This window comes from Chelon labrosus, assembly GCF_963514085.1.
Source record: "Chelon labrosus genome assembly, chromosome: 15".
NCBI classification, from domain to species: Eukaryota; Metazoa; Chordata; class Actinopteri; order Mugiliformes; family Mugilidae; genus Chelon; species Chelon labrosus.
This window is the reverse complement of record NC_140348.1, coordinates 22,810,658-22,824,180: the sequence shown is the minus strand read 5'-3', so window position 1 is coordinate 22,824,180 and position 13,523 is coordinate 22,810,658. Positions and strand designations below refer to the sequence as shown.

Genomic DNA, 13,523 nt, shown 5'->3' with positions numbered 1-13,523 from the left:
CTTGGGCTCGTTGTCTTGCTGCATGACCCAGTTCCTCTTCATGACCCAGTATTTTAAAATACTCATAAGCGGCAGTGTATAGTACACAACAATGTGACGTTTTAGTGTAAAACTGTCAGTGAATTACATTGCTTCTCATTTTTAAACACTGCTTTCACGCGGTTAATCACACACCCACAACTCACGTCAAACCGAAAAAAAAAGATGGAATAATACAAACGTACTATAACTCATTCACCCGTTACATTGCACAGATGTTCAGTTCCATAAAGAGAATGGACCGAGAAAAGTCATCATAATGACATTAGTTTTTTTCCTGCTCTTTCTCAGAGATAGATACTGGATGTGCCCGAGTGGTTTCACATCCATTTCCAACAAGCAGCTTCAGACTAAACGACCGCAAAAGGCTTCTTTTCTCATTGTGAATCACACCCACGTGCTTCCTTAAAAAAAAAAAATAATAAAAAATCTAAATCTGACCCTTTACCTTTTGAACAGTATGGGTTCTCAGCACAGTCAGCTTCTTGGTTTCTCCTCTTCTTCTGAATATGTTCAAGAGTAGAGCAGTTTGGTTTGTTTTTTTTCCCCTAAAAACGAAAAACACGGTGATGATACGTACGTCATGGTGGATCATCTTCTTCCCAGTCTATCAGGAAACACTTTTCACATTTATATATAGATAAAGATATAGATAAATATAGAACACTTCGGGTTACATCACGGTGCTTTCCGTCCCACAATAGCAGTTCACACAGAGCATATTTTAAGCTAGAAAGAGACATCTATTACATGAAACTTCCATCCTCAGTGATGTTATACACATATACATTATTGCCTGCTCTGTGTGCTCTTAATTGCTCCCTGGGGACAAATAAAGTTTTTTTGATTCTGAATCTGAATCTGAATACACAGAAATAACAGGATTATCTACTGAGTATCTCTAGTGAGGAAGCTTTTAAAGTTGCAAATGATGGACCGTTAAGAAACTATAAGCCAAGCGGTGCAACGTGTCTTTAAACATTGTGCCACTGTAAACACTGTTAGAAAACTAATAACTCCTCCAGACCTTGACGAAAGGCGAGGGAGATGTGATGCAAGCGGTTTGCCGAAAGTGCAGTCACTGAAATCTGTTTTCGAGTGTGTGTGTGGGTGCGTGTGTGTGTGTGTGTGTGTGCGCGGCTGACAGGGGAGTGGAAAAGAGAAGTGACAGAGGCGGCCAGGGCAAATTCCCTCCCCTCTGTGACGAAGACGTGACTGCCCAAACACAAGTGCTCATTTACAATCCTGAGAAACAATCAGGCAGCACGGTTTTAATGCACCAGAGGAGCGAGGCCCCAAAATGTAAACTCTTGGATTAAACATGAACATGGATACGTTAGGTAAACTCGCTGCTCCTGCCACGGCAAAGTTCCGGTAAGAGGATGACTTTCATTTCAGCTTTTGCACCTGTGTGGCCCGTTGACACGCTGTGCTAATTTGTATTCCTGCAAAAATTAATTAATTGTTTCTAACAACGCCAAAAACTGTGTGTTTTTTTTTTTTCAGGCAGCTCCAGAAGATTGTTCAAGACATCAAGAAGAATGATGGCAGCTTACTGAACAAACTAAGAAGGTCAGTGTGTAATCTTTTTAAAGGTGCTACACGCTGACACTGTTAATTTAAAACACACAAATATGTCTAGCTACATAGGGGACAGAATCTTTGAGAAGTCTTGTGATCTCAAAATTCTCCACGTGTTTTTTTTGTACATGCATCACTGGAGAATGCCAATTCCTCTTTCACAACCGTTGGAATAAGAGAGAGACTCGCAGACCAAAAATAACTGAGACAGATGGCTGTTCTCTCACTTTCCTTTCCTGAAATGAGTCCCCTTAACACAGAAAAGGATATATACTGTCGCAGGTGTTTCAGAAGTCGTTTTTAGCCATCCTGTCTGGAAAATACGCACATCCATTCTCCTAAGCGCGCCTATTTAAATGCAGTCACCTCGCAGCACACAGATCTGCTGTGATACATGCAAATGTGTTTTGGCCGTTAGTTCAAATCTCAGTTCACATGCCGCTTATCGCAGTTAAGTTGTCATGGTCTGATGCTGATGTCACTGTTCCTCTATGTGTGACAGACTGAAAAGCAAACCAGTTCCGAGCGTCCCTGCCAGAGACTACAGAGGTAAGAGCCGACTCCACATTAACACGGCCTGAATGAGTGTTAAGTTTTGTTTCCCTGTGAGCCGCGCTCAGACACCCAAGAGTTGCTGAAAACTGTAATCAAGCGAGAACTTAAGGACTTATTTCTTCTTAATTTAACCTCATTACCTCACGGATTCCATCTTTAAGTCTGAGTCCCCGAATCGCACACGAATACACATTTTGTTTTGGCTCTTCTAAGCAACCTTCAAGGAAAAACAAAGAGGAAATTTGTTGCAAAATGGGACCGTGACGGCATCAGCCAGTCCGCCGGTGCACTGCAGGCTGAAGCAATTGCTGCAGCAACCATAAACTCTTTCAGTGTATGTAGTTTTAATGGCTAAATTTAATGGTGAAACTGCTAATGAGCCCCCAATAACTCTCTTAAACGTGACCTGCAAATAGCAAAGCGTATGAGGTTCAAAAATAATAAGACAGACGTCATCAACACGTAGGGACAGAACAATCATTAAAATAGCTAGGCTACTTGCTGTTTACTGGAAAGCCTCACAGAAAATGCTTAAAATGTGTCTGCTTTAACAAAATAGTCTCAATTCAAAGTCTATCCGTCAGCTTAACAGAAAACCAGCAAATAGACGGACCTGAAGTTAAAATTATTTTCTGAAGATACCATTTCCAAGGCCAAAAGGGCTGAACTTAAGCGCATGTTATATGTTTTTTGGGCTAAAATCATATTTTAAAGTGTATTTGACTCTTTGTGGTAATACAACTAAACCGCCTGGCGAAAAAAACAAAGTCACCACCTGGATTTAACTCAGCAAATAGGTGCGAGCCTCCTTTTGGATAATTACTGCATGGGTGATTAGCTTTCAGCTGGCAACAAGTTATTTAACCCCAACTGATGCAATGAGTAGCTTCTCATTTCTTAAACAGCCGTGTCGAAAGACACATCCTGTGGTCGTGGAAAAGATGTTAGTCTGTTTGAGAAGGATCGAATCATTGGCATGCATCAAGCAGAGAAAACATCTAAGGAGATTGTAGAAACTACTAAAATTGGGTTACGAACTGTCCAACGCCTTATTAAAAACTGGAAGGATAGTGGAGAACCATCGTCTTTGAGGATGAAATTGATCGTGATTGACGATCACTTAAACGTTTGGTGAAATCAAATGGAAGAAAAACAACAGCAGAACTCGGGGCTATGTTTAATAGTGAAAGTAAGAGCATTTCCACACGTACAATGTGAAGGGAACTGAAGAGATTGGGACTGAACAGCTGTGTAGCCTTAAGAAAACCACTAATCAGTGAGGCTAACTGGAAAAAAAAGGCTTCAATTTGCTAGGGAGCATAAAGATTGGACTCTGGAGCAATGGAAGAAGGTCATGTGGTCTGATGAGTCCAGATTTACCCTGTCCCAGATGTGATGGGGGCATCAGGGTAAGAAAAGAGACAGATGAAGTGATGCACCCATCATGCCTAGTGCCTACTGTACAAGCCTGTGATGGCAGTGCTATGATCTGGGGTTGCTGCAGTTGCTCAGGTCTAGGTTCAGCAACATTATGTGTCCAAAGAATGAGGTCAGCTGGCTACCTGAATATACTGAATGACCAGGTTATTCCATCAATGGATTTATTCTTCCCTGATGTTCACGGGCATATTCCAAGATGACAATGTCAGGATTCATTGGGCCACCACAGAGTCCAGACCTTAACCCCATTGAGAATCTTTGAGATGTGCTGGAGAAGGCTTTGTGCAGTGGTCAGACTCTCCCGTCATCAATACAAGATCTTGGTGGAAAATGAATGTAACACTGGATGGAAATAAATCTTGCAACACTGCAGAAGCTTATCGAAACAATGCCACAGAGGATGCGTGCTGTAACCAAAGCTAAAGGCGGACCAACGAGATATTAGAGTGTGTGACCTTATTTTTAATTTTTTCTTTGGTGGCGACTTTGTTTTTGGCCAGGCAGTTTATATTCAAGATAATTACACATGGAAATCAAATGTTCTGGATGGACTCACATCACCAACTTCGAATTATGAGGCCATAAAAGACTGTCGCTACACTTCACTACAGCTTCACTCTGCCTTCGTAGGAGACTTAAAGCAAAAAAATATGTCGGTCTGAATATCGGTTCTTAGGAAACACTCATGAACGTTCATACTCCCGCGACACCTGTGTTCAATTTGCTGCATGAAAACAGCCATGAAGTCACTTGGGGGTAAATTACTGAACTGATCGAGCGGTGGGAAGACACACTTGGCTGGTTCAACATCAGAGACATGCTCATCTGATGTCGAGGCCTCGTTCTGCAATTAGAAAACGTGCTCCGACGCCCACTCAGCTAAATCTCCTATTGCTATTAACCATGGAGGTGTGGTATTTATAGGGACAGGTGTTCAATGCATTTTACAATCCATTCATGTTTATGCACACGTCCAGTTTTCTCTCGCCATTTTCAAATGCCTTTAAACCTCTGTGTTTACAGATGACAACAGGGAAAGCGACGACCAACTGTCTGATTTCGATGTAAGTCAATAAAACCTGCCGTTATTGATGCTTAGCAGCTTGTTTTTAGAGCTTTGTGGTTGAGAGTTTTTGCCGTTGGGCAGAAAGAGGTAGCTTAAAGAAGAGGTGCTTGTGGTTGACAAATGGGTCAACACTTGGTGTGAAACCAGATGTTAACCAGGCTATTTATAGCTTGTGAGCTAAAGATCATGATATTGACCGGTAAATATATATATACCTTACTTTGTTTTATTTTAGGATTCGAGTTCATATTTTATAATTTAACCACACATTTCAAAGCCTTTTAGGGTAAATGTATTCATCTGAAACATTACAAGCATGTAGTAAGTGACTCTGTTCCCAGGACAAAGAAACGTATGAGAATCCGGATGACAGCTACGAACCACCTCCAAGCCACAGATCCTTCACCTCAAATCCAGTCGCTTCCTTGCCGAGAGGAGAATATCTTGGTCAGTACCTGTTTGACTTTTCTGTTTTGCACCAACTGTTTTTTTTCCCCCCACAACAAGCATGTCTTTAGTTCTTCCCACAACTTCTTGTCATGACGTTTTTCTTTAGTGTCGGCAGTCGTCAGCGGCTTCCTGAAAGAAGCGTCATGGCTTCGTTTAGATGAATCAATACGCGCACGCTGTTGAGCCACAGCGCACAGCAGACTTAAGACCTGTGCTTCATGCAAATGCTGATGTCCTGTTTCTGCTTCTGCTTCTGCTTTCCAGACAGCTGCCGTAACCGACCGAGCCGGCCACCCAGGAAGCCCCTCCACCCAGACAAAGCCTCCAAACAACTGCCCCCAGAACCCGCCCAAGTGGAAAGTGATGAAGTAAAGCTAAATTTATATATTTTTTCCCCCTAGTTACTTTTCACCAATTACCTCGTTTTGACCTTTCAAATGTGAATGTCGTTGTCTTGTAGGAAGACTACATAAATCCAGATGCCAATGACGACGATAACTACATAGAACCTTCAGAAAGCCCGAATTCCAGTAAGAAGCACATCTATATGATATTTTAAATGAAATGTACGCTTGTATAGCGTCTGATGCCTTTCCACGCCTTTCCTCAGCTCTTATGCTGCATGGTGGGAACAGAAATAGAAGGGACCGCCCCGCGTTGTCTCCTCAAAATCCTGGTATGTGCGACACAAGTTCACCAGTGGTTGTCTGTCCTCACCACAACTACAGTGTCTCGCAGTCACACCGCACGCTGAGTATATGCTCCAAAAATGTGCTGGTAACAAAAAGAAACGGCGCGTGACACAATCGTACGGTCCCTCTCCTTTCATGACTGTTATTTCACTAGTTGCCCGTTCATTTTCTGCGCCACGTTTCCACCGAAGTGACGCCGACGTTAGGTGAAAAACTTAATCTGGGTTATTTGAAACGAGGCTGTTTGCTAATTTGACATTCCGAAGATGCGGGAAGTGCATGCTAGTGAAATATTTTAAATATGTCACAAATAAATCAGTTTACAGCATAGTTTTTGCAGCCGTATGAGGCCAAATAATTGCCGTTATGCTAAATGCTAACTGTGAAAATAAAAAACAGCTGCATTGTGCTTGAAACTTGAAGTGAAGTTGCCTACAGCATATCATTTAGTGTTAGATTCTGTCCTCTATGCTGCAGTTAAGAATATGCATGTTGAAGATGCAGCTATTAAATGAACTCAGAAGAAAGACTCCTGCAAACAGCTGGAAATTTAAACTCAGTCAAAACTTGTTCATTCATTACATCGTTAATGTGACTCGTTACAGACTCTTTGTCGCAGTAAAGCTGAACTCTAAGCCTGTAGCTTGGGTGTTTTGTAATTTTGGAGAGGTCTGTGCGCACTGCGTGTCTGGTATTCCAACCCTCATACAGAATCTGACCCACATTCATAATTCATCCTCCGCCAAAGGCATTTGAACTGTCTCTTTGGAGCTCTCTGTGATGTTTATGGCCCAGTGTTGGTGCATACACGCGTTTTTGCCATGTGTGCAGAAAAAAGCATACGTTTTAAGGAGGGGTTTTGAGACTTCCTCTTAGTTGGTGTGAGATTTGTGTGTGTGCAGTGTGAGAGCGTGAGAGCATGAGACTGAGACTGAAAGTAGTTAGAAATGGAAACTCTGGTAAAGGTTAACAGGCGCACAATAAAATGCCAAAAAGCTGACCTTTAGCACGGATTATTTTTAACGTTGTCGACCATCTTAATTTGGCTTTACCGCATGCAAACATTTACTAAAAGATCTGCACAAAGGAGAACAAAGGCTGACTGGCAGGTTGCAACGTCGCTGGTTCTATGTACGTTATGTCCACAGGTGAGGTGCTTTGACCAAGCACAAAACCACCCAAACTGCTCCCTGTGTGCTGCATGCGTAGCTGCACAGTGCTTCAGATGTGTTCACTACCGTGTGTGCAAATGTATGGCTCAAATTCAGAGGATGAATTTGGGCCATGCATGTGGGATTAATAAAGGATAACCAAATAGAATGAAATAAACCAAAACAGGTGGCGTATCTCATGTTGGCCCCTGTTGAATTCACTCAAAAACAACATTTTCAGATTCAGATTCGGAATTTAGGGCACAAGTGAGCAGCATGACGTGCAAGTAAAAGACACTTTTAAGGAACAAAAGACAAAAAATAGACCAATACAAAGTATACACAAAAGAAACAGAGTAAAGAGAATAAAAAATGTAACCAGGAATTACAGGGATTATATATTTACATGGTATTGCAGAGGTAGTATGGGTAATAAATATAATAAATTAAAATTAAATAGAATAAATTAAATTAAAATAAATTAAATTAAATTGAAAATTAAATTAAATTCAGAATTAAATTAAATTAAATTAAATTAAAAAATAAATTAAATTCAGAATTCAATTAAACTGAAAATTAAATTAAATTAAAAATTAAATTAAATTCAAATGGGGGGGCTTTAAAAAAAAAATATTCAACATCAAAATGGTGCAAAGAAACATAAATGAGGCTGGTACAATTTGAATCCTCTGAAATAACGTGGCACACCTACCAGCACTGAAATTATCTCCAAGGAATCTTTTGTGGTTCTGTCTAATTTTACCTCTGGTTACATTTCAGGCTTTTATGAAGTCCCTGTCAATCAGGTAGGCTGTTTATGTCACGCCACTTATAAGTATTCTATGATGTACTACACATTTATACGTGGAATAACATATTGGTTGTGTTTTTTGGTTTTTTTTTTTTGCAGGAGACCTCTTTAAGTCTTCCAGCAAACAGGTTAGTTTGAGACTTTCTTGAGATTGCATAGATGTCAGTGGTGGAATGTAAAGCATTTTCCTTGAAAAATAAATGATCTGAATGCTTCCTCAACCACTGTCCAATGCAAAATGACAACTAATCTTTCATTTCCTTGCGTCTACGTAGCAGAGCGTGTCCAGTCCCCACCACACAGTCACATTCTTTACCACCGAAACCCAGCCCCAGGTACGACCAACAGCATTCACTTTAAAAGCCTCAAAGTTACGTCACTGGTTTTAAAAATGGAACCTCGGCCTGTTGTGAAAATCCTGATGAAATCATTTTATACAGCTATCACATTGTCTCTGTTACTAATAAGGACACGTTATATTTTTTAGGGCGAACGTGAGGAGATCTCCCCCTCCAGTGAGTGCTGAGAATTGTCCAACACTTTTTTAAAACAAGCGTTTTTGCAGAGATTTTACAAACACTGCACATATACAGATGACTTATTGATTTTGTGGTTCTCCAGGAGCCGGCGGATGACGACGAATATGAAATCTGTGATCCAGATGACAGTGAGTATTGAATCGAAGTGAACTGAGAACAGTAAGATTTTCAGTATACGAATCATGGCATAGGAAGACGGGAAACATGTTAATCAAAGCTAATCGTATCTTAGCATGAGCATAAAGTGTTATTGCTCTTCTAGGTCCCAGTAAAAAACATGCAGAGGGTCCTCCTCCACGTCTGCCCAAGCCTTTACCCAGAGAGTAAGCATCTCTTTTCCTCACATTTTGCACCAGTTAGCTTTAATCATTAAGAAAAGAAATAGCGTCTGATCTTTTCATTGTTTTTTTTTTTTTTTTCTCAGGAGGTCGCCAAAACCACCTTTGGGGCCGGTAGGAACGACTTCTAATTAAAAACAGATGTCACACGTTTTTGTATCCAACTGATTATGTGTTTAGGCTTCTCAAATGATAAACCGATCACTGTCAACATGATGCATATTATTTCTGTGATACTGAAAACTGTTAAATGTGACTTCTGTTGCAGAGGCCCAATTTAAAACCAAGGGAGTTTGAAAGTAAGTGTTTGAAACTGTTATTCTACAAGACAGAGCCTTTTAAAAAAGTTAAAGGGGAACTACTGTTTTTTACAACCTGGACCTTATTTCTGGCATACAATACGATCGTTTACGCACCCATATAACAAATTTTGTGTAATTTGCAGTCGTTCCGGAGATAATTAGATCAGTGTATATCCGTATATTGAGAGTGACTGGGGCACCGAGACGCAGCCTCTAAATAACGCATTATCTGCCGCGAAACTCGTTCATTTCACCAATATTTTGTTATTGTATGCTAGTGCTATTCCCCATTGAGTCCGGAGTTACCTGTTATCATCATCTGGGGTCTGTAGATTTACCTACAGACCCCGGATGATGTCTCCTGACCTGGATGATGTCATCTCTGGGCGGCCTGCACACCCGCGACGGTCGGCTTGTTTACCTGTAATTTGCTACTGCTATTTTTCTGCAACATGGCTGAATATTTTTCCGATTCTGAAGTTGTGGACTAACCATAGCGTTTCGGTGCCCCAGTCACTCCCACTATATGGATATACGCTGATCTAATTATCTCCTGGCTGACTACAAATTAAAGTTATTTGGGTGAGTAAGCGATCGTATTTTATGCCAGAAATAAGGTCCAGGTTGTAAAAAATGGTAATTCCCCTTTAACAAGCAGCTAATGAGTCCTATTTACGTCTATAAAAAGAAGATTGGACTGTGGATTCCTCTGTTGTCCCATCTTTATGAAAGAGAAATGTAAACTGAAGAGTCAAACTGAAGTAGAGTGTGTCTGTATTTTCAAAGGCAGAACTCTCCCTGTGCATACTGACCAGAAACCTCCTATGAAAGCTTTTACACTGGACATGAAACGACCAAAGTAAGAAACTCTTTTACACTTTGCTGCATCATATCTTAACTGGGCATGTGCATTTCTGGTAACGCTCGAATGAGGTAAAACTGCCTTTAATGACAGCTTTGCGCTGTGTACTTACTGCGGCCTGTTCTGTTTTTGTGTGTGCTCTCCTGCAGAATTCCTCTTCCACAGTTTACCTCCCCCAGTGAGTATGGCTCCTTGTTGTGATTCACAGCAGGTTAACAACCATTCGAGACTTTAGTTTTGTGCTTCGGCACAGCTTTAAGTAAATTATTATGTTTGTTGTCCCAGAACCACCTGAGAGACCTGTTTCCGCTGAAAATGGGTCAACAGACCAAGAAAAGGTGTGTTCCTGCAAAACAAAAAAACATTCAAAGATGAAAAATAGACACACTGTTTTTGGTTTCTAATAGTTCTTATCTCCATTTCCTTAATTTCAGGATGCAGACGTTTATAATAAACCTTGGTACGCCTCCTCGTGTGACCGCAAGACTGCTGACGATGCCTTGATTAACTTGAACAAAGTGAGAATCTTACTGTTGAGTATTCAAGAGCTCCACAAGCTTAGCGGCATGCAAATTATTCGCCCTCGTAACCACCTGCTGGGTTTGACTGTGAGCGTTTTTCTGTTCCAGGACGGAGCGTTTATGGTGAGGAAGAGCTCCGGCCATGACTCACAGCAGCCCTACACTCTGGTGGTGTTTTACAGGGGCCGAGTGTACAACATCCCGATCCGCTTTGTACCGAACACTCAGCAGTACGCTCTGGGAAGGGAGAAGAAAGGGGAGGAGGTACGGCCGAGGACTTTTCATTTTTCCCCATGTTGTAATATTACACAGCAGGGACTGGCTTACTGCGCTATTACCAACACATGGAGATTTTACAATGACATGGGCTCCCTTAGGCAGGTGAGGTAGGTAGGTAGGCAAATATGATCAATTATAATCCTATCTTCAGGCAGATAGGTAGATAAATGTGACAGTACATGTGCTGACACATTTCCATAGCAGCTTCTCAGTAAGTAGAAGTGGTAGGATGGTATTTGAACATGTTTCTAAGAACAGGTTTCACCTCTATTCGGGTGGGCTAGAACCAGTCCCTCCAGTACGTATGACACGTAACATTAAGGCAACTTGTTTGAAGTCGTTAAGGCTTGATAGATTGCATTTCTGAGGACCTGGCTTTTAAGAAGTTGTTGCTGAGGGAGCTACGATCAGGGTGGGCAGCCTCGCCTTGTTGAAGTTTCCCCAGCTGTCCCCCGACTGGGCCGATGGTCAGGGGGCATTGGGGTTGTAGTTGGGGGTTTGTGCTTCAATAACGGTGGGGTAGGGGCAAACCAAGGATTTGTGTTTGAGAGGGTGTGAAGACCGTCCCGGTGTGAAAAGGCCCGGCAGGAGGTCCTGAGCTAAATCTGTTGCATGGCCTTCCACAAGTCCCTCATGTTAGCTCCTTAGACTCTTTGTTTGACGCCTTCAGGACTCACAGGTCACTGGTGACCCAATGCTTATTGTTGAGAAAACAGCCTGATTGGTACGGTGGTTGTAGTCCTTGATGCAGTCAGTATTATGATTAATATCCCTACGCGGCTTGCCAGGCACATGCGAATCTGTGGTTTCAAAGCCCTCCTCGCAGCCCTCGTGGAGACGAGCTGCCTTTGAACTGCAGGAACATACTGAGGCGTTAACGAGATGAGCTGTGGTCTGATCTGCCAAGTGGGGGCTGGGCCCTGGCTCCGTCTGCACCCGCAGCATTTGCATACAAAAGATCCAGGGTACTGTTTTCACCAAGTGGTGCAACCAGCGGAGCGGTGGAAAGCTGAGAGAGTGGAGTCCAGATTAACACGGTTAAATGACGTTACGTAACTATCCCGCCAGCTGATTCTAGCGTCCCGGTAAGCCACGACAGCAAGAATGTAGCGGGACGCTGATGAGACGTGGCAGCTGTACATTTATACCTGCCAAGAAGCAGGGGCGAACCAGAGAAAGGAGGCCCTCAGATGGCTACCTTTTGGCATATTTTGCAATGATTGACAATGCTCCACAACCCCACTAAGGGCCCCTTTCTATCTACCCTATGACTTGATACTTTGCACTTCAGGGATAGCACATATATTAGCCTAGCCCCCCTCCAGAAGAACCTGGGATCAGTCCTGATAAGAAGAGATGCATTTCTCTATGGACCGTTTGACAGCTGCAGTGTACATGTCACCAACACTTGCACTGGGTATTTTTGACTGCACTGTAAATTTAGTTTAGTTTACAGGTATTGATGCGCAGCCAGTGTGCTAGTATAGATTTTCCCATGAGGGTAAAACAGAAGCAGCTAATTAGAAATCTCTGTTTTAATTTTGCTTTTTGCATCTGGGACTTTCATGCTATGACTATCAGTGGTTGTGGCAAAGGGCCTATTTTTAATGTTTATAAAGATGACAATATCTCAGTTCTCGCTTAATTATTCTGTATTTTGTCAGTGAAACACACAAAAAAATCTTAACTCTAATTTGACTGGTATTAATCAAGCTACTGAATCTATTAACTTGTAAGTTTTGATCATTAATCAGTTGAAGACAGGATTTCTGCAAACGTTTCTCTTTAGACTAACACATTTTTCTGTATCTTTATTTTTTTTTTTTAAATGCAGTACTTCCGCAGCGTCGCCCACATCGTTGACAACCACCAAAGGAATCCCCTGGTGCTGATTGACAGTCAGAGCAACTCCAAGGACGCCACCAAGCTGAGCTACCCCGTGAAGCCATAGATGACCCTCCGCCGATCGCAAGCAGTCGAGCGGCCGGAACTGTACATCCCAGTCTGCTGCGTTTGCCGTCAAAACTGCTCTTTATAGAGAAATCACTGGGGCAACCTAGCAACTGACTTACTCATCTTACAGAAAAAAAAAAAAAAAAAGTTGTGCTAACCCAGACCTGACAGCTGTGACAAAAGAAAAACAGGAGCCGTACAAGAGGACTTCATCAGCATTGCAGAAGACGTGCCTGAGGGCTTCCCAGGTTGCAGTGCGGCAGAGAAATGATCATTATCATCATCTTATCTGTGCTGTGGCTTTGTTAACACCACATAGGCAGCTATTCTCTACCAACGCGAGCGAATGGTTACATCACAGGCGATGTCATGTGCATGATTATTGAGATTACCATCCTGGACGCTGACCAAAACTGCAAGATGCAACAGACTAATTCCACCATTAAATCGTATTTTTTGTTGTTTTCTGTCTAAAGACCGTATCTCGACTGAACATTTGTCTCGACTCGAGATAATTAAACAACACAGTTTTTATTTTTTTAGTCACATCGTTGCACATTTTCTACTTTTGGTTGCATTTTAACCGCCTGCGGTATCAACACGGTCAAATAAAGGCTTCAGTATTACATTTCTAGCTATACCAACTGTTATGTCCCTCTTGCACCAACGATTAAATAACAATTTTTCACAGTGGCGCCAGACACACAGATGATCAAATATTTATAAAATGATTTCCCCTGTCTTTGTGTTTAACCACATCTGCAGCAGGAGTTTGGGGTTTTTTTTTTTGCACACGATACAGCCACCTCATTCAGACTAAACCACAGGCTGAGATTAAACCGCAGCTCTCCGCTACACACCCACAGTGACAATGTGAGCGAGAAAACACAAAGCTTGAACTCCAGCCGGACTAGTACCACAGCAAAAAAAAAAAACCTTACTCA

General features: G+C 42.0%; 1 protein-coding gene across 2 annotated transcripts; it reads left to right on the top strand.

The window, feature by feature from the left end:
• The first annotated feature begins 1,288 nt into the window (after positions 1-1,288).
• On the top strand, positions 1,289-13,205 carry blnk (B cell linker). 2 transcript variants are annotated; one of them, XM_084561173.1, is made up of 22 exons: positions 1,289-1,413; positions 1,546-1,611; positions 2,123-2,169; positions 4,639-4,679; positions 5,023-5,128; positions 5,396-5,499; positions 5,592-5,661; positions 5,742-5,807; positions 7,755-7,780; positions 7,885-7,913; positions 8,061-8,120; positions 8,273-8,300; positions 8,407-8,452; positions 8,587-8,647; positions 8,749-8,776; positions 8,931-8,961; positions 9,751-9,823; positions 9,976-10,004; positions 10,112-10,164; positions 10,261-10,344; positions 10,456-10,611; positions 12,461-13,205. In XM_084561173.1, the coding sequence occupies exons 1-22, from the start codon at positions 1,361-1,363 to the stop codon at positions 12,575-12,577; spliced, it is 1,374 nt and encodes a 457-aa protein (XP_084417299.1). In that variant the 5' UTR covers positions 1,289-1,360; the 3' UTR covers positions 12,578-13,205. The 2 variants fall into 2 exon arrangements, with proteins under 2 accessions (XP_084417299.1, XP_084417300.1); XM_084561174.1 differs by lacking the exon at positions 5,742-5,807.
• Positions 13,206-13,523: the final 318 nt, after the last annotated feature.